The following is a 25,123-nucleotide window of genomic DNA, read 5'->3' as shown; positions in this document are numbered from 1 at the left end:
TCCACTCTTTATGGGGGCCTGTCACCAGATGTGATCATGTTCCCCCTCCTTTTATGTAGGAACCAGGGTGGCGTGGAAGCTGGGTGGGCTGGGTCTGGCCCAGGACAGGTCTCTGCAGGATGGGAGACAACAGGCAGGTCTGCCCTGTGAAGTGGCAGCCAGAGAAAGGACAGGCTGGGGTCTGGCCAGAAGGAGATATTTATTTTGGCTTCATGAGTTGGAGCAGGTGAAGGCAAAACTTGGGGACAGGAAAGATAAAAGATGAGCATAACAGCTGGGGCAGCCCAGGTGCTCCTGCCAGCTGCAGGATCATCCTCGCTGCTATGAGGGGAGGCTGCAAGCCGGGCCCTGTGGATAGTCGCCAAGCTGGGAGGCCACACCGTCCAGCGGGTGCCACAGCTCCAGCCGGTGATCACTGCGGCCCAGGCACTCTCGCCAATGGCGCAGGCGCTCTCCACTGGCCTGGCTGCTCAGCTGTACCCCACCTGCAGGAGGGACAGGTCAGGAGCCAAAGAGGCCCAGAGGTCTTCCCCAAGCACCTTGTGTTCCAGCTCACCGATGAAGTCATCAGCTGTCCCCAGGTCATAGTCCCACACAGATACCAGTAGCACCTTCTCGGCCAGCTCCTCACGAGTTCCTGCATAGAAGAATTCCTGCAGGAGAGGGCAGGAAGGAGGAGGCTGGTTTCTCAAAACTTCCAAAACAGACCCCGGCCAGGGCCATGCTTGGCTCACCTCATTGAACTCAGGGTTCAAGGTCTTCCTCCGAACACTGGTCTTGTATTTAGATTTCTTTCCTGAGTTTGGATGCAGGAAACTGGTGGAGGAAATGAGTGGATGAAGGATGGCCCTGGAGAGGTGAGGATCTGCCACCTTGCCCTTCCTGCCCGCCTGTCCGCCCTTTTGAACTCACAGGCGGACGAAAGGATCCGAGTAGCCATTAGCATCCATGGGGGCCAGGTGGGCACAGCGCAGCACGCCCACCAGCAGGCCACCCCGCTGGGAGCTGTAGCACAGGGACAGCAGGATGCGCCCACGCTCCTCCCCAGCCACCTCTGCCTCCACTTCCTCCTGCAAATACAGGCTGGGGTCAGCTCCCCCGCCGCCATGTCCAGGCCCCAAATATGAGAGCTCAAGCTGGCTGAAGAGAAATCCAGGCAAAGATTTAATTTTCCCAAACAACTACTTGCCTGGGTTCGCTATACCCTCTAAGACCTAAGAAAGGGAGGGGCTACTGGTCAGTTGAGCATGTCTTTGTCATGCAGGGGAAGGGGACTGATGGGCCACAAGCATGCCAGGGCCATCCTAAGTGGCCTCCAACAAGGACCCAGAACCACTCCTTCAGGGCCAGCCCAGTTGCCATGGAAGCAGCTCTGGGAGGCTGTTCTCTACCAAGGATGAGCAGTTCAGCACTCACTCTCTGCCCTCACTGTTCTGGGGGACACTTGTGTCCCAATTCAAAATGCCTGGGAAGTGTGTGTCCCTTCTCCCACACTCAGTGTAGAGCTGGGCTGCAGGCCCAGCTACCTTGTCACAGACAGTTCTCTGTGAGCAGCTGTATGCACTGTGGCGTGGTGCAGCGCATCTGGGATGAGGTTTGTGTCGCAGGATGTTGGGCGATGTCCACCACCCCACTGGGGATTCACAGGCTTGGTTTAGATAATGGGCAACTGCAGTAACTCTCAGTTCCACTAGGGGGCGAGCACCAGCGCCTTCTCAGAGGAGCTGGTGGAGGTCAGCTCCCCCGTTTGGCTGTACAAGCCCCATACAAAAGGCTTGTGGCCAGGCGTTTGGTCTCAGGTAGTGTCAAACCCTGCAGTCACCTTCAATGCCCCTGAGCTGCTCTAGGACAACCCGGGCCAGCCCACTTGTTCTCTCTCTCCCGCCTTTGACCTCGGGCCACAGTCAGATACCACCCTTTCAAGCCTCTACCTCAAAGTTGCCATGTCTCTGCTGGTCTGTCACAGGGAGCCCTGCTGGATGCTGCCCTGGCAAGGCAGTCATGGTGCCCCTATTCAGGTGTTGGGCCCTGGCCATTTCTGGGGTCTGGGAGGGCTCAGAGCCCATGAAAAAAACAATGGCCCCAAATTCTTCAAGCCCACTGCCCAGCCTGGGCTGTCAAGGCCTGCCACCTCCACCCCTGCTCAGTCCAGTGGGCCTACCCACCTCCTCATATAGGGACATGCCGCGGGCTGTGTCCAGGCTTTTGGGCCTCTTGGTCTGTAAAAGCAGAGAAGGTTGTCACCCCAGCCATACACTGCCCAGGTATCCCTGCCTACTCCTCCCCACTGGCTCCAGCCATGTAGCCCCACTCACCAGCCTCCGCTTCTCCAGACAGATGTCAAAACTCCTGGCTCGGTTGGGCACCAGCTTCCTCAGGGGCACCCGGAGCTCCCCCAGGGGAGGTGCCCGCCGGCGTCGCCGAAGCCGTGGGTCCTCACACACACACAACCTGATGGCTGCCATGTTACATCTGGCCATACAAGCCCCATCCCCCAGCCCAGCCCCTTGGTGGCCCTGTGTGATACTCACCGAAGGGTCTTGCGACCGGCATCCTGGCGGGTGAAGCCGTGATAGGTGAGTGTCTCCTCCCAGACAGGTCCCCTCGTGCCCCGAACAGTGCGGGTCCGAAGCTGGCTGGCCTGGGGGCCGGGTAGGGGTGGGGATTAGCCACCCCTCCTCCTCCCTCTTCTGCCTTTTTAATCCCATCAACTGAGATCCAGGCCCTGGGGTAGGAGCAAAGCAGGGACCCCAAGGGCAGCAACAAGGGTCTGGTCTTGCCTCACCTTGCTGACCCCTGGAAGCAGATTGGCTTTGACGTAGGTGTCCACAGAGCCTGAGGCTGGTGGCTTGAGACCCTGGGGATGGACAGACAATAGATGTGAGATAGGCCTGTGACCCAGCCCTGGATCCCAGGGACCCCCAACCCCATCCTCACCTTGGCCCTATGGGCTGTGCAGTGCAGGGTACTGTTGTCCGCATCAAAGAGAAGCGTGAATTCCAGGGTCCCCAGGGCAGCTAAGGGCAGGTGACAGGCACAGTCAGTCCCCGCCATGGCTGACCTGCCCCCCATGGGAGAGTGCCTGCCTGGTCCCTCTAGGCACACCCTTGCCCCATCCAGGGATGGCCCCTTGGCCTCTCCCCTACTCACTGCTGTCATCCGAGTCTGCCTCTGGCTCCAGGTCGAGCTGCCGCTGGGGTGTGGAGCTGTTGGCTGAGGCTGTGGCTGGGAGCAAGTCAGGGGTGGAACGCCCGGGCTCAGCAAAGGGGTAGAAGTGTGGGAAGTAGTCGGAGATGAGGTGGATGGGCCGGATGGGGCCCGGGCTCACATCGATGGCCATATGCTCCTGCATGCTCACCCGTGGCCGCTGCCAGCCCTCTGGTGCAGTGGCCGCCATGGGGGCTCAGACATGGGGCCAGGGGCTCAGGGAAACCCGCGTGGACTGGAAGCAGGACCACCACACCCGGACACCAAGACAGCACGCAGAGGCATCGCAGGGATCGCCTGGGAGTCCTAGGACAGAGCATGAGATCCCGAGGTCAAGGCAGGCAGGGCTGGGGCCCTGGTCGGGAAGATTGGAAAGGTGTGGGAGGGACCTGGAATCTGGAGTCCTCTGCGCTTGGCTCCTCACCCACCAAGCGCGGTTGGCTTGGTCCGCTGCTGCTGGCGCTGGCTGTGCCCTCGGGGCCACAGAGCCCCGTGACTGAGGGGATCTGAAGGTGTGACAGGCAGCAGGAGTGGGCACAGATCTGGAGCCCCAGTCTTCCCATCTCACCCGCAGCAGCCCCTCCTGCCTCTGCCCCTCCATTCGCACGCTGTCACAGGGAGATATTTTTACCACCATCATGTGGTCCTGCACCCAGGTGAGGAGGCTGGAGGGCCAGAGGTGACAAAAGGGGTGGGGGTGGCTGCCTGGAAGTGGCGGGCACATGGGAGGAGGAGGTAGGGGTGTGTGAGGAAGGAAGTGGGGGTGCTGGGGTGCATGTTGGGAGGAGGGGAGGGGCACATGGGAGTTGGGGGTTGCAGGAAGGTGTGGGTATGGGGAAGAGGGCCCCGAAATCCAGTCCCCCTGGAGGTGCAAGAACACTTCAGCACCCCTCCACCCCTCTCCTGGCTTGGATTCCATCCTAACCATGCTCAAGGGGTGTCCCTGTTTCCTCACCAAGGAGGGTCCCTGTCACATGCCGGGTCTCAGCTTTGTGGGGCCGCCCCCCCTCCCCTCCCTCTGCGTTGCTCTTCTTGCCTTCAGCCCCCAGGCCTTGCCCGCTGCGCCTGCTGCCTGGACTGGCTTCTCACCTGTTTCCTCCACCTCTGCCCCAAGTCACCCTGCAATGGACCTTGGCCAGCTTCAACTCCCCAGCCCCCTTTCCCCCGCTCTTCCCGGCTTTCTTGTATTTAGAAATTTCTAATTCAGAAATAGTAGTTGTAGATGTTTGTGGAGTACAGTGTGATGTTTTTAATAAAATATGCATTATAAAAATACTAAGTCAAGCTAACAAATATACCCAATGCCTTGACTTTTATTGCTTAGGGGTTAAGAACATTAAAAAATTTTTTTTCAGTACTAGGGATTGAATCTAAGGTCTTTGCACTGAACTATATCCTCAGTCTTTTAACAAAAAATTCATGGTCTTGATAAATTGCTAAAGCTGGGCCCAAACTTGCAATCCTCCTGTCTCAGCCTCCCAGAATGCTAGGACTACAGGTATGCACCACTATGCCCAATTTAAAATCTACTATTTTGGGTTTTTTTGAGACAGGGTTTTGCTATGCAGTTCAGGCTGGGCTTGAGTTCACTTTGTAGCCCAGGCTGGCCTTGAACTCACAGCAATCCTCCTGCCTCAGCCTCCTGAGTGCTGGGGTTACAGGCGTGCACCACCATGCCCAGCTAAAATCTACTATTTTGATAGTGTGTTAACTATGATAGCCATGCTGCGCACAGGTCACTAAAGTTCATTCCTCCTGTAACTGAAACTGTGTGCCCTTTAACTATTTCCCTTTCCCAATTTCCCCACCCTAGCCTGTGGTAATCATCATTCTACTCTGCTTCTAGGAGTTCAACTTTCTTAGATTCCACATAAAACAAAGTCATGCAGTACTTGTCTTACTTGCTTGGCTTATTTCACTAATCATGTTGTCTTCCAACTTCATCCATGTTGTTACAAATAAGAGAATTTTTTCAAGGCTGAATAATATTCCATTGTGTGTATGACCCATATTTTCATTATCAGAAGATGGACACAGAAGTTGATTCCACATCCTGGCTTGAGAATAATGCTGAGGCAATGAACAAAAGAGTGCAGATACCTCTCTGCCATACCAATTTTCAGTCCTTTGAACATGCACCCAAAAGTGGGATTGCTGGATCATATGGTAGTGCTTTTAGCTTTTTAAGGACCTCCCATACTGTTTTCCAAGAATGGACATACAATTTACATTCCCACCAACAGTATATAGGGATTTTTGTTTTCTTGACATGCTCCAGACACTTCTATTTTTTTTACTTATTTTGTAATGCAGGGAACTGGTCCTAGAACCTCATGCACCTTAGACAGGCACTGCACTTCTTTCCCCTTTATGGTAATTATTTTCCTAAGGGTGTGAAGTAAAAATCTCATGATTTTGATTTGCATTTCCCTGATAATTAGGTGTTAAGCATTTTTTCCTATATCCGTTGGCCATCTGTATATCTTCTTTTAAGAAATGTCTGTTCAGCTCCTTTGCCCATTTCTAAATGGCTTGCTTTCTCACTACTGAATTCCTTGTATAATTTGGACATTGGTCCCTAAGTGGACATATGCCTTCAATATTTTCTCCCAATCTGGACTGTCTCTTCACTGTTGTTTCCTTTGTTGTGCAGGTTTTTTTGTTTGTTTGCAGATTTTTAAAAATTCAATCCCATATTTCTTACTTTCTTGCCTGCACTTTTAGAGGCTTATAAAGGAAACCGTTACTCATACCAGTATGTGGAACATTTCCTCTATGGTTTCTTCTAGTAGTTTTTCCAGTTCAGGTGTTACACCGAAGTTTTTAATGTATTTTGTAGATCAGTCCAAGGGGTTCACCTTCTTCCCTAGGTCTGTACCGGAGGCCCTGCCAATGTGTCCTAAATCCAGCAGGCCACATGATGATCTTAGGAAAGCACATGTGACTAAGGCTGCTAACGGAGTACAGTTCAGGGTTAGTCTGCCTGGTGAAGAGAAACCAGTCCCTCTTGAAGGATGGTGGTGCTGTGCCATTCTAGAGCCGTTGCGCTCTCTGGACTAGAGATAACCCGTTTGAGAGTGAGACCAGCACAGTAGAAAAGGGGGGCAGTGCTGAGCCCCTGGATCCAGCCATGCCTGAAGCTATTCATCTCTGGAGTCTACGAAGACAATTCCTCTTTAGATAAGGCTAGCTGGTGGGTGTTTTCTGTTGCTTAGCCTGTCTGATACCGCCCAAGAAATCTTCCTATACTACTATGTCAAAGTTAGGCTACCATCCCTTAACTATCTCATAGAATCCTGCTCCTCCATAACTGATATATAATTCCACTATTATCTGTGATTTATTAGTGTACAGTCACACCATTATCTGTGTGACCTGGTCTAAGTTCTCCCTGGACTGAGCACCCCTACCTCTGGAGGGCAGGGTGGCATCTGCCTGGTGCCCACACTCTGTGGCATGCATCATGTAGCATCTGGGGAGTGGCTGCATGGGACTGTTCTCTGGATCCCAGAGCAGAGCACGGGGCAGCTAGACACAAAGGAGAGACTGGGAGAAGCAGACGGAGACCTGTGCAGTGCAGCAACAAGGAAGTGGGCTTCCAAGCCAGAGGCCCAGTTCAAATCCCACCTGGGGATGGCCTAGGACAGGACTCTATCCCCCTTAGCTCCAGCCTTACCAGCCAGGGACTTCACAAAGCTGTTGAGGGTAAAATGAAATAACTCTAAGTACCTGACACACAGGAAATGCCTCTGCTGTGAGGAACAGGGCAACTGGACGGAGAAGGCCCACCAGTGGCCTCGGGTTCTGTTCAGAGTCAGGGCTTCTGCACAGAAGATACAGGAGCCCTGGGTGGCCAAAGACACTTTATTCAGTCCTGGAGGGCAAGCTTTCAGTCACTGGGCAGCCGAGGGCTGGCCAGGTGAGGTCGGTAGGTGTCAGGGGCTAGCAGCTGTAGGGTGAACTCGGTGATGACAGCAGTGAGTCCCCAGACACGGTGTGGTCCATGTAGGAAGACGGGCAGTGTGTAGCTGAAGTGGCCATGCCGGCAAAAGTGGGTATAACCCTGATTCTGCGTCTGCAGCAGGTGTGCCAAGGGCAGCGCAAACACCTCTTCCACCTGGGGGCAGGAGGCAGAGAGAGGGTGGACAGAGGACCAGCCTCTGTATCCTTCCCCAGTGGGTCAGCCCAGTTCCCCGGTGCCCCCCATTCACCTCCTCGGGATTGGGCCTGAGGCTCTGAGGATCCAGCTGGCCCACACCGGCAAGCACCGGAACCACGGTGGCCTTTGTCTGGGGTGGGAGAAGTGGGCAGTCAGGGAAGCATGGCTGCAGCTGGACTTTGGGGCTGCAATGGGGAGTCTCAGAGGAAGACCCTACTTGCCATCCAGAGGCTTTTGGTTCCCCAGCCCCTCCCTGCCCTTGTCCTCAGTCCATCCATGCTGACTGATTCAAGGTCCCAAATGCACTAGGCCTCTGCAGATGGATCCTCCACTTAGGATCTCTCGCCCTTCCCTTTAATGCCCTAAAATCTCCCATTTCTCATTCAAGCCCAGGGTCAATCCCTCCCTACCCTGTGAAGTTTTCCTCCATCCCTGTTCCAAGCTGAGCACAGCTGGCCCGCCCCTTCACCTGGAGCTACCTCTAGCTGTTCTCTCCCCCGGGATTGTGAGGAGATGAAGAACTGACTGGCAGGCAGGTGCCAGGGCCCTCTGCCACACTCTTTGACCCCCTGTCTCTGAGGTTCTGGTTCCCAGCCCAGGGAAGGTGCAGAGTGAGCGGTGAGGGGGGCCCGGGGGCCTGGTGGCTCACCTGGTCGTACACAGGCCTCATGATCCCCCACACGCGCTCCTTGGGCACGGCCAGGCCCAGCTCCTCCTGGGTCTCCCGCAGTGCTGTGTGCACCACGTCCTGGTCAGCAGGGTCACACTTGCCGCCTGGGAAACTGAACAGGCACAGGGCGTGTGGTCCTTGGGCTCTTGGAGACGAGGGAGTGTCAGCAGTGACAGAAGGCTAGCGACCTGCCTAGCATCAGCTTTTGCTCACAGCGCGCTGTGAGGCCTGGAGGAAGCTATGTGGTGGGGCTGGTTCACTTCCCTGAGCAACAGGGTAAGGGGAGGCCCTGGGCACTGCAGGATATAAGGGTCTGGCAGCAGGGACAAGAAGATCCTAGGGCTCAGATGCCCAGAGTCTGTCCATGGTGGCCCAATGGTGCTGACGCTGATCCTAAGATGTCAATTCCCGCTGCTGGGGTCGGAGCCAAGGCGGCCCCAAGTTCGTCCTGAGCTCTGGACTTGACTCTATAGCCGTCGGCAGGGGCCGGCGTCCTGGCTTTTCAGAGGGGGAAACAGCTCAGAGAGAGGAGCACCAAGCAGCCCGAGACAGGGAGCCCCAGGACATGGTGCCGGGGAGCGGCGGCGAGGGGGACAAGGGTCTCCGAGTCCTCGCCGCAGCCGCGCGCTGTCGGCTTCTCCCCAGACCCACTTTGCAGAGCCCGAAACTGAGGCTCGGAGGGGCTAAGTGCCTTGCCCAAAGTCCCTGCCGTCTCCGGGGCTCGGGGCCGGTGTACCTGACGTCCCCTCTGTGCCTCCCGGCCAGGCGACTGGAGCGCAGCGTATACAGCAGCGCCGGGACGCCGCGCACTAAGCACAACGGCACGAGCACCGCGGCCGCCGCGGGCCGAGTGCGGAACCGGGCCGTGGTCTCTGTCAACAGCTGCCGGCAGCGCCGCTCGCCCTCTGCGGACAGAGAGTCCAGCAGCATGTCCGCGCGGCGGGCACACCGAGGACACCAGCCGGGCCGCCCCGGCTGACGGGCCAGGGGCGCCCCTCCTGTGGGAGGGGCTGCGGAGCTGTGAAGGGGCGGGGCCTCGCGTGGAGCCGGGTGGGGCCAAGCCAGAGAGCGACGTAGGGCTGCGAGGGAGCCGGAACGGGGCGTTGCCGGGAGAGGCCTGGGCCGGAAATTTTACTCCGATGGACCGGGGCGTGGCCTCGCTAGCCGGCGGGGGCGTGGCCGGAAGGACGTGACGAGGCAGGCTGAGTTTCCGGCCGAAGCTTTGCCTTGGGGAGGATACTTGGCGCCGGTGTTGGAAGGTCAAGCTAGCGCGTTCCCTGAACGCCTGGGCCAGACGCGGCCTGGCGACCGGGCTCGGCCCTTCTGACCGCCAGGTTCGGTAGTTAGGGTACCTGGCACCCTCACCCCGCAGGCGTCCGTCCTTCGAGAGCTTCATCGGATTAGCTCCTGGATGTGCAGAGTCCGAACAAGTCGAGCTGCTAGGTGGCACTCGCTGCCCCCAGCACACCCCAGCCACAGGCTGCCCAGAACGCTTCTCTCCTTCCCTGAGTCTTGATCAGATCCTTAAATCCTTACCCCCATCCCTATCATTGGTCACTGCCTATCGTGGTTCTGCACTCGAGGACCAGATAGCCCCAGCCTTGCTCAAAGCACTTGAACTTGGAATGGCATATGCCAGCTGCCGTGCTTTGCAGTGTGACTTTGAACACGTTGCATGCCTCTTTGGGCCACAGTGTCACTCCTCATCTGGGCACACAAAGTGAGAACCCCATCTTCCCTTGTAGGGTTTAGTTCAGCTCTGCCATTTGGCTGGTGTCACCACCTTTACCATCACTGGGTTCCCAGGAATGTGGAAGCCACTCGACAGAGCTTGGTGATGAATACGGAGCTGGTTGGAGACTGTCAGGTCTAGGAGTTCCTGAGGATAGAAGTGCTCTGACCACTCATGCCAAACGGTTTAATGCTGAGGGGAAGGGAGAGGTAAAACGGTTTGGAAGAATCGCAGGAGGGGAAGCATTCTCAGTTACTGGGGTGGGAGGTGGGAGGCCTGATTCCAGTCCTGGCACTGTCCCAGCCTGGCTGTGACTGGGCAGGTAGCCTCCCTCTGGGGGCTTCTCGCTGCTTTCTTTGGGAGAAGAGGTCTCTGCAGAGCAGGGGTTGAGAAGGTGCAAAGGCTGATTCACCGGGTAAGGGTCCAGAGTAGGAGGGCTTAGGGCTTCTGCCATCACTGAGAGTCCTGCCCAGGCCGCAGGCATATGGTGGTGGACAGGAGCCCCAGCCCAGTTGGGAGGGTCAGGCCTCCCTGATTCCCATCAGCCCGGATATTGGGGATGGAGTACGGTGCTGGTCGGGTCCTTGGGATCCCAAGGTGGTTTGGGGCTCCAGGGTATGAGGCCTGGTAAGCGAGAGGCCTGGAGGTTGCTGGGGGTAGCAGGGCCTCAGGAGGAGGCAGCAGCTGTTGGTGGAGCCGGGCAGTGGTCCTGGAGGTGGAGGCTGAAGTTTTGTTGAGGTCTGAGGGAGAAAATGGTCCGAGTGGACCCAGGCCTCTGCCCACATCCTCAGCCCTCGCCCAAGACTTGCTCTGTCTCCCTCCCTGCCGTGGCGGTCCTGAGTTGCCTGTCTTGGCCTCGCTTAGCCTTTGCCCTTGCTTTCCTCTCTACCTAGAATTTCTTCCCCACCTCCCTTCCAAACTCTTCCCACTCTTCCAAGGCCCAGCTGGGGAACCATCTCCTCCAGGCAGGCAGCCCACCTGGCTCCCCCGACTTTGCTCTCAGCACCTGGTCCCTGCTTTGTTCTCTCTCCACTGAGCCTCATGTTTTCTTAGGAATCTCTGCCTCCCTGTCTGTGTGCACAGAGGTGCCCAGTGGGCTTGCTGAGCATGCTGACTCCTTCCCAACTTCCTGGAGGCCATGTAGCTCTGCCCACTATGTCTGGGCTGAGAGCTTACCTTTGTCCTGCTCTCGGGCGCTCTTCAGCAGGCAGGGACTGAGGCTGCTGTGACTCCGGGTTGGGATATGGAGCAGGGGCCGTGGAGCCACAGGCCTGAAGATGGGACAAGCAGGAAGGGGGCAGAGAGTCAAGGTGGAGAACTCAGGCCAGGGGTAGTGGTCAGAGATGGTGGAACCCCAGGATAAGGCAGAGGGTGTGACCTACAACAGGGTGAGGGATCGAGGCCGTAAGAAATGCTTGGGGTAGGGGTGGGAGGCTGGAGTTAGGGCAGCTGAGTGGAACGTCAGAGGCCAGACAGTACCAGGAGTCTGGGTCACTCTCTCTGAAGCCCTTGGCAAAAGGGTTGCTGGCGATTTTCAGCTGGGTGATCTACAGAGAGAAAGCGCAGTTATAGGCTGTCCCTGAGCCACTGAAGGGTTGTGGGGCCCACAGCCACTCTGTCCACCTGGGACCCAGATGCCTTGGCCCAGGGACTATGGAGCCAGTGGACAGGAAGGCAGGGGACGTCCAGGGGCAGGTGCCCAGGGAGACAGGAAGGGCAAGTGCCTGTGATGTATGGAGCCTAAAAGCCCCAGACCTCAGTCTCCACCCTTGTGAAATCGCCAGGCAGCTGGTGCCTCCTGAGGCCCGGCCGGACCCACCCGGTGGTTCTGATAAGCCGTCACGGCTGTGAACTGGGTCTCCGTGAAGATGAAGGACTTGAAGTTCTCCTGGGCGTAGCGCTCGCTGTCCTTGCGTGGGTCCACGAAGACCACGTGGAAGCGGGGCTGGTAGCGGTGCATGGAGTTGAGAATGATCTGCGCGAGGGGTGGAGCGTGTGCAGGGGGCGGGGCCACCACAACACCCCGCCCCCAACGCCCGTGTGAGGCCCTCTGTGCCTGAGCGGCCTTGCCTACTGTCATCCATAGTCTACCTCTCAGCTTTACCTTCAGAACTGTCCAGAACCTGACCACTCTCCCATCACTGCCTCCATGCTGCCCAGATACTGTCGCCTTTCCCAAGTTCCTCAGCTGTACCCTGACTGACTTCCCTGCCCCACCTCACCCCTCTGCCCACACAGCTCCAGTGAAGCACATCATAGGGCTCCCCTGGTCTACACTCACCCTACAGGGAGGAAAAGCCTGTCCTCACCTTGGGCAACAGGCCCTGCCCAATCAGCCCTTCTTGCTCCACTCCAGCCACATGGGGAGATGCCTTATGATTCCGCCGAGCCACTCTACAGTTGCAGGCCTCAGGGCCTTTGCACTTGCTGTCTCCTGTGCCTACAGCAGCTCCCCCCTCTCATATGCATAGATTCCCTCTCTTCCTCAGGTCACAGTTCAAATATTGCCTCATCTGCCTGTCTCCCACTCCCCTGGCTCCTGTTTCTGTTTATCATTTGTCACTCTGTGACTGAATTTACTGTCTGCTGGGCTTCTGCCTTTCCATCTGCCCTTGACCCCAGCTGTGAGCCTGGCAAAGGCAGGAATCTATGGGATGAAGGGTCAACAGGGCTATGTTCTGGCACCTACAGGCCTGGCCTGTGCCCTCCCTCTGCCCTGGGAGGAACTTTCCCCAACCACAGCCCACTGCCCACCTGCCTGGACAGTTCTGTGTGCCATCCAGCCCCAGCCAAGTGAGCTTGACCATCAGCAGTGGGCAGGGCTACTGGATGCTAAGACCCCCTGGCACCAAAGGCCAGGCCAGCGCGGGCCCTATCACCGTCGGGGCCCAGCACATCCACCCTCCGGCCAGCTCATCCCCTCCCACTGCAGCCCAGGCCTCACGTGGCCGTTGTCATCCAGGAGGTTGTTGGTCAGCTTGAGCTTGTCAAAGGACACGATCTGGCGCATCCACTGGGCACCCTTGGCCGGTGAGTCGGGGTGGAAGTGCACACGGCCGGGAGTGGCTGGGTCAGCCTTGCCCGCCACCAGCCAGGCCGAGCTGTGGAAGGCGTACCTGGGGGCAGAGGGAGGTATTGAGGGCTGCCCCACCCCTGCTAAGCCCTGCCACTACTGCTGGCCACCCCACCACTGCCCACCTGGCCTGAAGGACATCTTGCAGACGAGGAATCAAGCCTCAGAGAATACTGCCAGCTCTGAGTTCCCTGCGGCATCCCTGGCTGCCAGGAGTCAGGATAACCCCTGCTGTCCTGGGCTGGACCACTCCGCCTGTCCCAGGCCAGCCCACTACCCTGAGTTGGGTTCCCTCTCGCCAGTAGGCCCTTGCCCCATGGATCTAATTCCTAATTCCTGTTCTCAGAGCCCCAGGTCTGTCTCTACTACCCCAGCTGACCCAGACCTGTATCTCTTGTCGTCCAGTGGGATGAAGTCCATGAGCAGGGCATAGTCGGCCAGTGTGTCCATGCCCAGAATCTTCACCTGGAAGGTGGGGAACATTCTCCTGCAGGAGGGAGATGCTCAGTAGCCTGGAAGTGGCCCCAGCCCTGGCCCCTGCCCTGGCCCACTGCCCATGGCCACACCTGCCCGCTTTGGTAACAATCATCTCAGTGCCCAGCTGGTTGAATTCCTCCCATAGAGGCTTCATCTCCAGCTGAACCGTCACACCAGACACGCGTGGGTTCTTGGGGCTTTGGCCGGGGAGCTCAGCCACGGCTCGGGCCTCTGAGGAGCTGGTGCAGGGGCCTGATGCGAATGGTGTCCCCAGTGGGGACTCCCAGCTGGAGCTGCTCACAGGTAGGGAGTAGGTCTCTGAGGGCGGAAGCACACCGAGGCCAGCAGACAGGAAGGCTGGGGAGAGAGGATGTAGTGCGGGCCCCAGTGCCTGCATTACCCCAGTCATCACCAGCTGGCCCTCATTCTCAGATTGCCCCCACACGTTTCTTCCTCCAGGAAGCCCTCCCTGCCTGGCAGGCCTGTGTTCCCAGTGTTCCCCAGTCAGCATCACTTGGTGATAATAAGATTCACTTCAAAGCTTTTCCCCAGAAAGATCTTGGAGAGTGGAGGTGGGACCTATCTCATGCCCCAGGGGAAGTTTTGAGCCACCCTGTGGCTATTTGGCCTCAGGCAAATTGTTTCACTTCCTGCAGCCTCAGTTTCCACACCTGTCGCAAGGGGTTCTTTTTTTTTTTTTTTGGTTTTTCTCCGGTACCGGGAACTGAACCCACGACCTTGCGCTTGCCAGGCAGGTGCTTTGCCGCTGAGCTAAATCCCCAGCCCCTTCGCAAGGGGTTCTTAAGACCTGCCCAGCAGGGCCGATGTGAGCATTCGTGATGACACAGGCCTGGAGCACACGGGCCTTTCATAAATGACACCCGTTATAGACCATGAATATATGAGGCTGAGGGAGCGGGAAGGGGCAACTTTCCAACCTCAGCTTAAGGAGAGATGAACTGAGGGGAGACCCGCCCCAGACCTTGGAAACGGGCCCCAGTCCTGCCTGCAGAAGCCTAACAGCTTTCGTTTCCCCTCTCCTGTCCTCCCCACAGGTCCTGTCTTGATGTGCAGTCTGGACACACTCGGGCCAAAAGCTTTGCCGCCCACCAGACCACAATCAGAATCAAGATGGCTATTTAGAAAAGAAAAACAAAAACCCAACAAATTAATAAATGGTGAGGATGTGGAGAAATTGGAACCCTTAACGTGCCGTCAGTGGAAATGCAAAATGGTGCAGCTGCTGTGGAAGACGGTGCAGCAATTCCTTGAAAACTGAAGAGCCATCAGGCAGGGGAGATTGAGGCAGGAGGATGGAAAGTTTGAGGCCAGTCTGGGCAACTGAGTGACTCAAACCCTGTCGAAAAATTTTTTTAAAATAAATAAAACGGGCTGGAGATGTAGCTCAGTGGTACAGTGGGCCTGGGTTTAATTCCAGGTAGTGAAGAAGAAAAGATTACCATAGGATTGAACAGTCCCACTTCTGAGTCTCTACCCCAAAGACTGAAAGTAGGAACTGAAACAAAGATATCTGTACAGCCCTGTTCGGAGCAGCGTTATTTGCAGAAGCCAAAATGTAGACGCAACCTGTGTTCACGGGCAGATGAATGGATAAATAAGATGTGGCGCAGACATTCCGTGAAACATTAGTCACCCTTAAAAGGAGGGATGTTCTGACATGCGACATGCAGGGGTCATGAAATCATTCGTTAAGTGAAAAAGCTGGGCTGGGGGGATAGCTCAGTGGCATGGAGCCTGCCTGGCCAAGCGTGAGGTCCTGAGTTCAATTCCCGGTACAAAAAAAAAAAAAAAAAAAAAAAAAAAAGAAAAGTCAGACACAAAAGGGTAATACTGTAGGTTTCTTCTCACGAGAGGACTCAGAGAGGTCCTGAAACCCGGAAAGTAGGAGGAAATGGAGAGTTGCTCAGCAGATAAAGAGTTTCAGTTTTGTAACACACAAAGTATTCTCAAGATGACTGCACAGCAAGGTGGATGTACCCAATGCTACTAAGCTACAAGCCTAAAAATGGTTAAAATGGTCACTGTTGTTACATATATTTTACTGCAACCAGAATTTTTTTTTTTTTCTTTTTGAGACAGGGTCTTGCTATGTATGCAGTTCAGGCTGACCTTGAGCTCACCTTGTAGCCCAAGGCTGGCCTAGAACTTGGCAATGATCCTCTTGCCTTAGCCTCCCAGGTGCTGAGATTACAGGTGTGTGCCACCATGCCCGGCCACAACCAGAAATTTTAAAAGGAAAAAGAACTGAAAAATAGAGGTATTGGCTCATAGTGCCCTATGAGGGACTGAGGACCTGGTGGGACCATAGAAGCCACAGAGGCCAGGAATCAGGGCACAAGGAGTCAGGGGACAAGGCTTGCATTTCCAGCCGTCCCCAGGCTGAGTGGCTGCGAGGCATTTACATGATCATAAAATCATGGTCATCCCTGAGCAGAGGGGGGAGGTCGGGTGTTGGGCAGGTATGCGCCACGTCTTACTTATCCATTCATCTGTCCGTGAACACAGGTTGCATCTACATTTTAGCTTCTGCAAATAACGCTGCTCTGAACAGGGCTGTACAGACGCAGGGTGGAGGGAGATTCGTGGGAGCCACCTTGTCTAATGTTCCAGGAGGCAGTTCCCAGCCAAAGCTGACACTTAGCAGGTGCTTGCCGAGTGTGTGGGGTCCAGGGTTTGGGGCTATGTCCTCAGCAGCGCTGAGACCTGTGGGTGAGGGGCGGCACCTCACTGAGGCACCTGGGGTCTCTGTAGTCTGAAGAGGCCATGTCAGGTCTGAGGACTCTGGCACCGCATGGCTGGATGGCCTGACGCACCCACCAAGAAGGCTCATGGCTTCCCTGGCCTGGGAGCTTTGCAGGTGGTCGCCGGCCCCAAGTCTTCTATGGGTCTCCCTCTGCCGTGCTAGTCAATGTGTTGCTCCTCAGCACTTTCAAGAACTCTGGGGAGGGGACTGTCCTCTGCTTGAAAGCTCTAGAAGCCAGTGCAGAGCTGACAGTTTTCAGGGAAAGGGAGCACCCATCTGGAAGGGAAGTTCCAGGGTTCTTGTCCAGCCCCCATTCTGATGCTCAAGGGGCTGAGGCCAGAGAGGGTAAGAGAGAAGCACAATTCCCCCCCGCCGACGGGGCTCTCATCTCCCAGAAGTGGCAGGGCTCCCCTGCCTCTTGGTACCCCCATAATTGCAGCTGGGAGACTGCAAGCCCCTCTGAGACAACAGCCTGGGGAGCCCCTACCCCCTGCCTGCTTGCCCCTGTCCTAGTTCCCGCTCTGTCCCACCCACCGTGGAGTCTGAGCTCATCCATGAGGCCGCCTCTGCTGCCCGCACTGTACCTGCCATGGGGACAGCCTGGATGTCCACCTCCTGGAGAAAGCCTCTCAGCTGGGCCAGGGGTACAGCTGCCACTCAAGGGCCCCGCCTGCCAGGATCGGTGGCCAGGTGCTCTTGGTCCGCTTGTCCCCAGCGCCTCTGCTCAGCTCTCAGGCAAGCGCAGTCTTCGATCTCTGCAGGACTGTCCTTCCCTCCTCAATCGCCCTCTGCCCACGGCCCCTGGCTGAGGTTATCCCACCTGAGCAGGGCACCTGGTCTTCACAGGTGAGATCCTGGCTGTGGGGTTGCTGGGCCCTTCTCCAAGCCGCCTTCAGACCGCAGTGTCTGAGGCTGGGCCACCAGCTGGGCTGGTCCAGCTCCGGGGTGGGCCCGTGTGGGAGGGGGGCAGGTGGGAAGGTTCTGACGTGGCAAAGCCCCCCTCTCTCCCTCCTGTCTCCCTCCTCAGCTTCCTCCCCTCCCAGCTGAGAGCCCCCCAGCTATTCCTGATCAATGGGCCCAGGCACAGGTGGGGGTGGGGTCCCCATCTTGAGGACAAGCTGGGTGTCCACAGGGGCCCAGGCCTGGCCGGCAGGAGGGGCTGGGGCTGACGAGGCCTTAGGGAGGTTGGGAGGCAGCAGTAGCGCCGGCAGATGAGGGTTGAATGGCAGAGGCGGTGCCCTCCCTCCAAGACCAGACCCCTGGACTGCGCTGGCCAGCGGGGCCTGCAGGGCTTGTGGGTGTGATCAGGGAGGGAAGGGGTGCAGGGAACACAGGGCCGGCAACGTCAGGAGCCGATCATGGAGCCCCTAGTCCAGGTGGGAAGGAATTCAGGCCCTCTTGACAGTTCAGCCCCATGAATGGGGAAACAATGGGTGGTCCTTGGCAGTCCTTGTGCCTCAGTTTCCCTGACTAACCTCAGTGCATAATCCTTTCTGCCTGGGGTGATCCAGCCCAGCCTGGGGAGCAGTAAGCTTTCCCCCTCTGGAGCTGGGGGCAGCGTCCTGGGGTGATGATGCCCCTGTAGCCGCCACCAAGGCGTGAGTGGAGACTCTGAGTTGATCCATGTCAGAGACCTTGGGTGGACATCACTTTGTCCTCTGTCCCTCTCCAGCCTGACCGAGCACCTTCTCCAGGCTGCCCCCACCTGTCCCGAAGCCAAGCATGTGGGAGACAGGGAGGGTGCGGTGTCGCCTAAGCCAATGCCAGTCCTTTGGTTGAGGTTGAGGGTGCTATCGGACCTGTGCCAAGTGGCCCAGAGTAAGTCACCCGGCTGGACTGTCCTGGGTCAGCTCACTCCATGAGGGAGCATCCCAGGCCAGGGTGCGTGTGCTCAAGGGGGATCCCCAAGGCCAAGACTGCCTTGAGAGGGGGCTGCTGAGATGTCTGAAAAGGGTGCGCCGCAGAGGCTTAGCGCTGGAGGGGCTGCTTTCCTCTGAGCGTGAGGGGCTGCTTTCCTCTCCCTGGGCAGACCCTCGCCTCCCTGTGGCTCGGTCCCTCATCCCCCACATTGCCACTTGCTGAGCTGGGAGGATCCCACACAGAGAGAGTGGGCTGGCCCAAGGGGAAGAGAGCCGACGGTGCACAGACCCACGCCCAGTTAGGTGGGCTCTATGCAAGAGGTGCGTCCCAGCAGCTCCCAGGGGCCACCAAGGAAGTGTGACCGCGCTGCCCTGTCCCAGGACTCACAGTGTGGCAGGTGGGGAATGAGAGAGATGACGGGGGGCAGGGGATTCATCCCACTCTCGGTGGCTCCTCCTCAGCCCGGCTGGGGGTCCTCCTGCCTCCTGATATGTGTGGGCGCCCCTCATCTGTGTGGCAGAAATGTCTGCACGGATGCCTGCCCCTCCCTCCTGCCCGGCCCTTCCTGCCAGAGGCGCCTCCTGGCCCCCTGGCCTCTCATCCATCTTGCCTGCCAGCCCGTCCCTGGTGCCCCGGCATCCTTCACACCTTCTCATCTCGCCGCTCAATACCAGGAGGCAGCGGTGTAGCAGTTATGGCCGCAGGGAGATGGATGGCCAGGCAGGGGGTGCAGGGGGCTGGAGGAGCGAGGCTGTGAGGGGGTGGAGCTCTGGGCTCTGCATCCCTGGCTGTTGAGCTGCACCTCTGCCTGGCAGGCTGGGGCTCTGGCCAGCCCTCGTCCTGGCCTGCCTAGTTTGTGGATGCCCTGTAGGCACCAGGATGAGAACAGAGGGGACCCTGTGCCAGCTTCCACCCATGACACTAGTGTAGGAGGCCTGGGGATGGTGGAGGTGATGGGGGGAGCATCGGCTTCCCTCTGGGCACCTCTAGGCACCTCCTCTGGGTGGTCTGACAGCTGGACAGCTTTCTGGGTGTCCCCATGCCCTGCCTGGAGGCCTCCTGAACCACTGTGGCCTGGGACCTATTAAGTACTGAGAAATACACGTCTGGGCTGTTTGCCTAGACACACAGAGCCCCTCAGAAGAGCACCCAAGGCATTAGGGCTCCTAGAGGTGTGTGTGTGTGGGAAAATGCACACACACCACCAGGCACTCTGGGTAGGCCTGGCACGGACATACACACACATGGGCACATGTCTCTGTTCCCCCCTGCTGGCCCTCTGGCCCAGGACTGTACAGCTCAAGGCCTTCTGAGTTGTGGGTGTCTCTGGAAGCCCCTCTCCTGGGACCAGGACAGTCCTCCTCTGGGTCCTCAGTACAATATGAGATCTTTCTCTAGGCATATGTGGACAACTGCGAGCACAGAGACAGACACGCCGGTCTCAGGACACACAGCATATGTGGCTAGACCTGCCACAGACCCTGTGGTTAATCCTCCCGCCATCCATCCACTTTCTTAGCCAGAGGGGATATGCACGGCAGAGGACGTGAACCACGGACCCCGGAACATCTTCCATTTTATAACAGGAAATAGACCTGGCATTGGGTGACCTGACAAGGAGCATGGTGCACAGGTCCCTGGGCTTAGCCCTGTACCTCAGCACCCACTGTTCAGATGGGAAGGCTGAGGCCAGGCAAGTGTGACTAAATTAGTGGGCCGGAGCTGGGCTCAGCACAGGCAAGGCAGGTATTGAGACCGTGACCTTCTCTGTCTTCATGAAGGCAATGTTCTTCTCATAGTAGGCAGCCTCATTAATGAACACGGGGTACACAGTGGAGTCCCCCTCGTAGAGCACATCCTCGCCACTGAACATCTGGAAGATGGGTGCACCAGGCTGCAGGGGCTCAAAGTCCTGGTCCTGGAAGACAGCCAAGGCCAAGGTTGCTGGGCCCAAGGCGCTCTGCCTAGGCCGGGAGCAGGGCCACAACCCCAGCTAGTGGCACCCAGGAGATGCCCACCCACCCTTGTCTTCTTGGTCCATGTGACAAGGTGTCTGGTGACATGCCAACTTATTGTACATCTAGAAAGGGAGACATCAGTCCCCTTGGGAAGACGGCAGTGCTGTGGAAGTGTAGCTTAATGGTTACAAGGACAGGTATATCAGTGCTCAAAGCCTGAGCACAAATTCTTATTTGCCATCTAACCCTGAGCAAGTTATTTAACTTCTGTGTTCCTTATCCTCTTCATCTGCAAAACAGGGATAATTTCTCCTATGATTCTGAGATCTAAACTAACCAGGTTAGTCATGCTTAAAATGTGCTCGACACCTAGTACAGTACTGTCAGATGTCCCTGAATGGTGGGGTTAGTTCCAAAAAAGGAGCCGTTAGGTGAATTTGTCATTGTACACGCATCACAGAGTACAGTTGCATAAACTAAGGTGGCCACAATGTCACTGAAATGTTGCGCATGTGACTCGTTGTTACCCTGTGGGTTTTTTTTTTTTTTTTAGTATTGGAAATTGAACTCAGGGCCTTCTCACTAAGCTACATTCACAGTCTTTTTATTCTTCTTCTTTTTTTTTTTTTTGGTACTGGAAATTGAACTCATGACCTCAGGCTTGCCAGGCAAACGCTTATTCCACCGAGGTATATCCCTGGCCCTTATTCTTATTCTTCATTTTGAGACGGAATTTTGTTAAATTGCCCAGGCTGGCCTTGAAATTTTGATCCTCCTGCCTCATTCCCCGAATAGCTGAGATTACAGGTGTGGCCCACCACACCCACTACGTGATTGTACTTTTTAAAGTAAACGACCTAAAATGACCACTAACGTCTGCAAAGTAGATGGGTAGGGCTGGCTTAAGACTGTCCACACTCAAACACTGAAAGGATGTGTCCCTACCCCAGAATGTCATTCTGAGTATGATCTCCTCAAAATAAAACTTGAAGGCTAGGGAACTGCGCAAGACCCTGTTCAACAGGGCCCCTGGTGTGGCAGCAAACACAACAGCATCTGGCAGCCGCCAGGTCTCAGCCGTTGACCCTCTGCCCCGTGGAGGAGGATTTCTCATCCTGGACATTCGGGAAGGGAAGGCAGGGAGGGGCGTGCTGGACTATGGCTCACAGGCATAGGGACACTCAGGGAGGGACCGGAAACTAGAGGGGCTTCTGTCTCTGAAGGTGGATTGGGCGGGGCCTACCCCACACGTCCTCCCTCCTCTGCTGCTGCCCCCAGCCCTCCAACACTCCCGTGAGGGTTGCTGTGGCCCCCAGTGTTGGGCCTGTGTTTGGGGTCCCAAGGCAGACAAGAAGGGGTCTGGAGCCGGCCCCCTATTCTGCTCTGGGTTCTGAGGCCTGAGGACCTCTGAGAGGCCTGGTCCCTCCCTCTGGGCCTCCTTTCCCTGACACCCCCAGGAGGAGGCCTCAGAACCTCTCCACCCCTATGCACCTGGAGCTGGGGATGCACCATGCCAGCCAGGTCCCCGTCCTCTGTGTGTGGAAAGTCCGTGCAGCTCAGGAATCTGTAGACTTCCATCTCAAAGGCCGGAAAGGCTGTGCCTATGTGGGAGGCCAAGGTGACAGCCCTTGCCTCCCTTAGGGCTCTGGGAGCCAGCTCTCCCCTCTGGACCTCAGCTTCCCAGCCTTGGGGTCTCACCCTGGTTGAAGAGCTCAATGAGGTCCAGAGTAGAGGCCACCAGGGATCTCATCCTGGAGAAAAGGTTGGCCTGCAGCACGCCCTGAGGCTGGGGGCCCAGCTCTATGGCTGGGGACAGTGAAGGAAGAGGTCATATACGTATCCCAGGGGTTTGCAAGCCCCAGGTTGAGACCCTCGCTCTGGGAGGCTCCGCCCCCCGGTCCCTGCCACATCCCCTGGCCCTTGGCCACGGCCCTGCTCCCTTCATCCGGACCCACCCACTTCCCCAGAGCCCACAGCCCACTCATTCCGTGTTTGGCCACTGAGTCAATGCTGAATGTTTCCTCCTGGGACAACTTGAATACCACAACCCGGGGGCGCGGCTCCGAATGCTGCAGCTGGGGGTGGAAGAGGCAGATCAGGGACCCAGGCCTACTTGGGAAGGGAAACTGAGGCAGAGCAGAGTAGCATGAGGCACTACCTGCTCTGGCCCAGCCCAGGACCTGGAGTACCTGGGGGTGGCAGCTGTGGGACTGCCCTGCAGGGGAAATTAACCCAGGGAGAGGGGCCAGTGCGGCCTGGGCTCCGTCCCCTCTTCCTTCTTCCCCACCTGCCCTCTCTCTCTGCCCTCTGGGGATTGCATGAGGCTGGAGCCACCTGTAGGCGGTGGCACAGGTGCATGGCAAAGATGTCTGTGACGTTCAAAATGAAGCAGGTGCCCATGTTGGCGGTGGTGTTGTGCAGATCGAGGAGAAAGTCGAAGGCCTGGCTGGAGTTTTTGGGCCCCAGCAGCTGGTTCAGCTCCCGGGCTCTTGTGACCTCGTAGGGTTCATCTGGGGTGGGCTTGGAACTGTGGGGCAGGAGGGGGGATACAGCCCCGTAGGCACAATCAGTGCGGCGGTTCGACTGGGGAAGGGACTCGTGCAGCTGGCAGGAGATGCCTAGCGCAGCCGGGGGCTCCCCCTCCACCCGTGCCTGGGCCCTCCTTGGCTCCCTGCTTCCCCGTGAAGCGCCAGCCCTGGGTTGGGCCTACCACCCACCCTTCAGCCTCCGCTTGCTCTCACACCACGCACTTCTTTCAAGCACCATGCTTGTCACACTGCCAGGCTTCGCCTGTGCTGCGAACCTGGAAATTCATTCTCTCTTCTCTTCACCTGCCTGACTTGTACTCACTTTCTGGGACTTGGCTGAATCTCCCCTGGCTGCTGATGGCCTTGCAACAGGCCGTGCAGGCCTTCCCCATCCCTTCACTTAGCCTCCTGTGCTGTGATTGCTGAGCGCTTCTCCAGGTTGCCCAAAAAGCTCAGGCCAACACCTTGGTGCTATCTGCCATTGTCTCTCTCACCTACCAGCCGGGGCCTGACCTGGAGGTGGGGCCCCGTGAGTGCCCCGCTGAAGGAGGCCTGGGCAGTGCCTGGAGTGCAACGCCCCTAAACACAGCTGATCTGAGGGCAGGATGGCGTCTGAGAAACCCAGAGGGCCCTTGAGCCAGCCTGCAGTCAAGGAGGGCATCCTAGAGGAGGCCACATTGATCTGGGCCTCTCTAAAGTGAAAAGGGAGGGCCAGGCAGCACAGGCAGAGAGGAAGGGGAGCAGAGGCAAGGGAGTACCCTGCTGGCAGCTGGAGTAGTGGCACTCACGTAAGGAAGGTGTTGGTGAAGGTGCGATTGAGGTCACGGCCTATGTGGCGGCGACAGACGGCGGTGGCTGCTGGGTTGGCCAGCACGGGTACAGCAGAGAAGCTGGGTCTCTGCAGCTCCCCTGGGGCCCGCAGCCAGTGCCGGGCCAGGTAGACACCAGACATCTCGTTGCCATGGGTGCCCCCGGTCACAGCCACACGGCACAGGGGCTCCAGGGGTATGGGCAGCGAGCACATCCCCCTGCGAGGCGGGACACCTGGTGGGTGGGCAGACATAGGAGACCGGGCACAGGCACAGGCTCAGTGCCCACAGCGGGGTCAGTAGTAGTGAGCTGTCCAGGGCCTGAGGAATCCAAGCTGGGCAGGGCAGCTGTTTGCCCAGAGGTGTAGCTGGCTTCAGCTGTGTCTCATCTGTACTCCAGAGGCGCAGCTAAGGGCACCCTCAGCCTAAAATGTGTCCTGCTGGTGCCTGAAGTGCCTCCTTTGGAACCTTCCTTGAGGGTGGGCATTGCCCTTCCTCTCCTGCTCTGGGGAGACAGCTTTCTACTCCTTTTAGAGAGAAGCCTAAAGGAGCCCAGACATTCAAGGGCATGGACGTGGATTGGTTGAGACACGCCTTCCTCGGAGGACGACTGTGCTCATTTTACAGGTGGGAAAGTTGAGGCCAACATAAGGAGTGGAGGGCACCACACCTGTTAGCTGCAGCATGTCTGGGCTTCGGGCGATCCCTGCACCCTCCAGCCATCCCTTGTGCTTCTCTGAGCTGGCACAGGGGCCTTTGGGAAGAGGCTTCTTACCTGCCAGTGAGGATCAGGGCTCCCCAGGTCACCAGGGCTGGAATGTCGCCCCTAGGCACGCAGTATTTATGTGGCCAAGATCACCAGGCAGGAAGAGTTTTGCTGAGCTGGAGGACAGCAAGGGGTAGGCGGTGTGGGCTGAGGTCCATGTGGCCAAAGGTCACAGTGCTGGGGTTCCCCCCACACCCAAGCTCCACCCCATGTGCCTCAGCCTGAATGGTTCAGAGAGATTCCTGTCCTTGCCTTCTGTTCTTCCTCCGGGAACTGGGCCAGCCCTGCCTCCGAGGCCAGCCAGGACTCCTGCTGGGAGCTGCACATGGCCTTGGAGAATTACTTGCCAGAATTTCTTTAAGGTCTGGACAACAACCTTCCCAGGAGGCTCTGGCTCGCTGACTGCCAGGTCAGAGGCCACTGCACAGTGTGCAGTCAAGGGTGACATCTAGGGCCTGGCCCAGGAGCCACTAGCTGGCAGCTGGGTCCTCACAGAGAGGTGCCTTCCGAGCTGCTAGAGGTGGGCCAGCTGTGGGGCAGTGACTTGGTTTTGGCCACCTCACCACACCATGAAAGTTCCTATCCAGGTATGGGCCACCAGATGAGGAGCACCCCCCAACTCAGCCATCACCTTAGGCCTTGCAACTTCCACAAGGCTAGGGTCACCCTCATCCTAAAGGCTGTGCCCTTCTCAGCTCTGAGTTTTGTGGTTCTCTGATGCTTTAAACAAAACTTCAGTGCTGGGGATTTAGCTCAGCAGCACAGTGCCTGCCTGGCGAGCACAAGGTTGTGAGTTTGAGTCCCGGCACCAGAAAAAAAAAAAAAAAAACTAAACAAAACTTCATATACCTATAATTCCAGCATTCAAGAGACCAAGGCAGGAGGATGGCAAGTTCAAGGACAGCCTGGACTGCAAAGCAAGACCCTATCTCAAAAAAACAAAAACTTCAAAATATTACACCCAATACTTTTAGTCATTTTTCAAAGAGAGTATAGCTGAAATTACTCCATTTTTCTATTTTAGGAAATGACCCACAGACCCATTTTACAGATGTGGAAGTTGAGGCTCAGACAAAATGCACACAGGCACAGCGTACTGGAGGGCTGGGATTAGAAGCCA

General features: G+C 57.2%; 3 protein-coding genes across 10 annotated transcripts; all 3 read right to left on the bottom strand.

Annotated features, from left to right (window-relative positions):
- Positions 1-175: 175 nt before the first annotated feature.
- Nudt8 (nudix (nucleoside diphosphate linked moiety X)-type motif 8) lies at positions 176-9,053 on the bottom strand. 3 transcript variants are annotated; one of them, XM_013514282.1, is made up of 11 exons: positions 8,016-8,099; positions 3,151-3,513; positions 2,938-3,017; positions 2,786-2,857; positions 2,532-2,641; positions 2,316-2,451; positions 2,166-2,219; positions 913-1,070; positions 735-816; positions 557-653; positions 176-485 (listed from the first exon to the last, which is right to left on the bottom strand). In XM_013514282.1, the coding sequence occupies exons 2-11, from the start codon at positions 3,395-3,397 to the stop codon at positions 322-324; spliced, it is 1,200 nt and encodes a 399-aa protein (XP_013369736.1). In that variant the 5' UTR covers positions 3,398-3,513; positions 8,016-8,099; the 3' UTR covers positions 176-321. The 3 variants fall into 3 exon arrangements, with proteins under 3 accessions (XP_013369736.1, XP_005384356.1, XP_005384358.1); XM_005384299.2 differs by lacking the exon at positions 8,016-8,099 and adding an exon at positions 6,937-7,099; XM_005384301.1 differs by lacking the exons at positions 176-485; positions 557-653; positions 735-816; ... (5 more) ...; positions 2,938-3,017; positions 3,151-3,513 and adding exons at positions 7,058-7,324; positions 7,419-7,496; positions 8,773-9,053 and having other exon boundaries at positions 8,016-8,148.
- Positions 9,054-9,940: 887 nt separating this feature from the next.
- Tbx10 (T-box 10) lies at positions 9,941-19,410 on the bottom strand. 5 transcript variants are annotated; one of them, XM_005384304.2, is made up of 8 exons: positions 16,667-19,410; positions 13,408-13,675; positions 13,227-13,328; positions 12,713-12,884; positions 11,588-11,743; positions 11,248-11,315; positions 10,945-11,039; positions 9,941-10,508 (listed from the first exon to the last, which is right to left on the bottom strand). In XM_005384304.2, exons 1-8 carry the CDS (start codon positions 16,671-16,673, stop codon positions 10,222-10,224), a joined length of 1,155 nt encoding a protein of 384 aa, XP_005384361.1. In that variant the 5' UTR covers positions 16,674-19,410; the 3' UTR covers positions 9,941-10,221. The 5 variants fall into 5 exon arrangements, with proteins under 5 accessions (XP_005384361.1, XP_005384362.1, XP_005384359.1 ...); XM_005384305.2 differs by having other exon boundaries at positions 13,408-13,636; XM_005384302.2 differs by lacking the exon at positions 16,667-19,410 and having other exon boundaries at positions 13,408-13,993.
- Positions 19,411-19,501: 91 nt separating this feature from the next.
- Positions 19,502-24,153, bottom strand: Acy3 (aminoacylase 3). 2 transcript variants are annotated; one of them, XM_005384298.2, is made up of 7 exons: positions 24,013-24,153; positions 23,217-23,456; positions 22,235-22,427; positions 21,882-21,975; positions 21,599-21,706; positions 21,392-21,501; positions 19,502-19,860 (listed from the first exon to the last, which is right to left on the bottom strand). In XM_005384298.2, exons 2-7 carry the CDS (start codon positions 23,450-23,452, stop codon positions 19,651-19,653), a joined length of 951 nt encoding a protein of 316 aa, XP_005384355.1. In that variant the 5' UTR covers positions 23,453-23,456; positions 24,013-24,153; the 3' UTR covers positions 19,502-19,650. The 2 variants fall into 2 exon arrangements, with proteins under 2 accessions (XP_005384355.1, XP_005384354.1); XM_005384297.2 differs by having other exon boundaries at positions 23,217-23,472; positions 24,013-24,152.
- Between the last annotated feature and the right edge of the window lie 970 nt (positions 24,154-25,123).

The sequence above is a fragment of the Chinchilla lanigera genome, unplaced genomic scaffold (assembly GCF_000276665.1).
Source record: "Chinchilla lanigera isolate Chin_1 unplaced genomic scaffold, ChiLan1.0 scaffold00021, whole genome shotgun sequence".
NCBI lineage: Eukaryota > Metazoa > Chordata > Mammalia > Rodentia > Chinchillidae > Chinchilla > Chinchilla lanigera.
The sequence above is the reverse complement of the archived record's forward strand: the minus strand, read 5'-3'. Positions and strand labels throughout refer to the sequence as shown.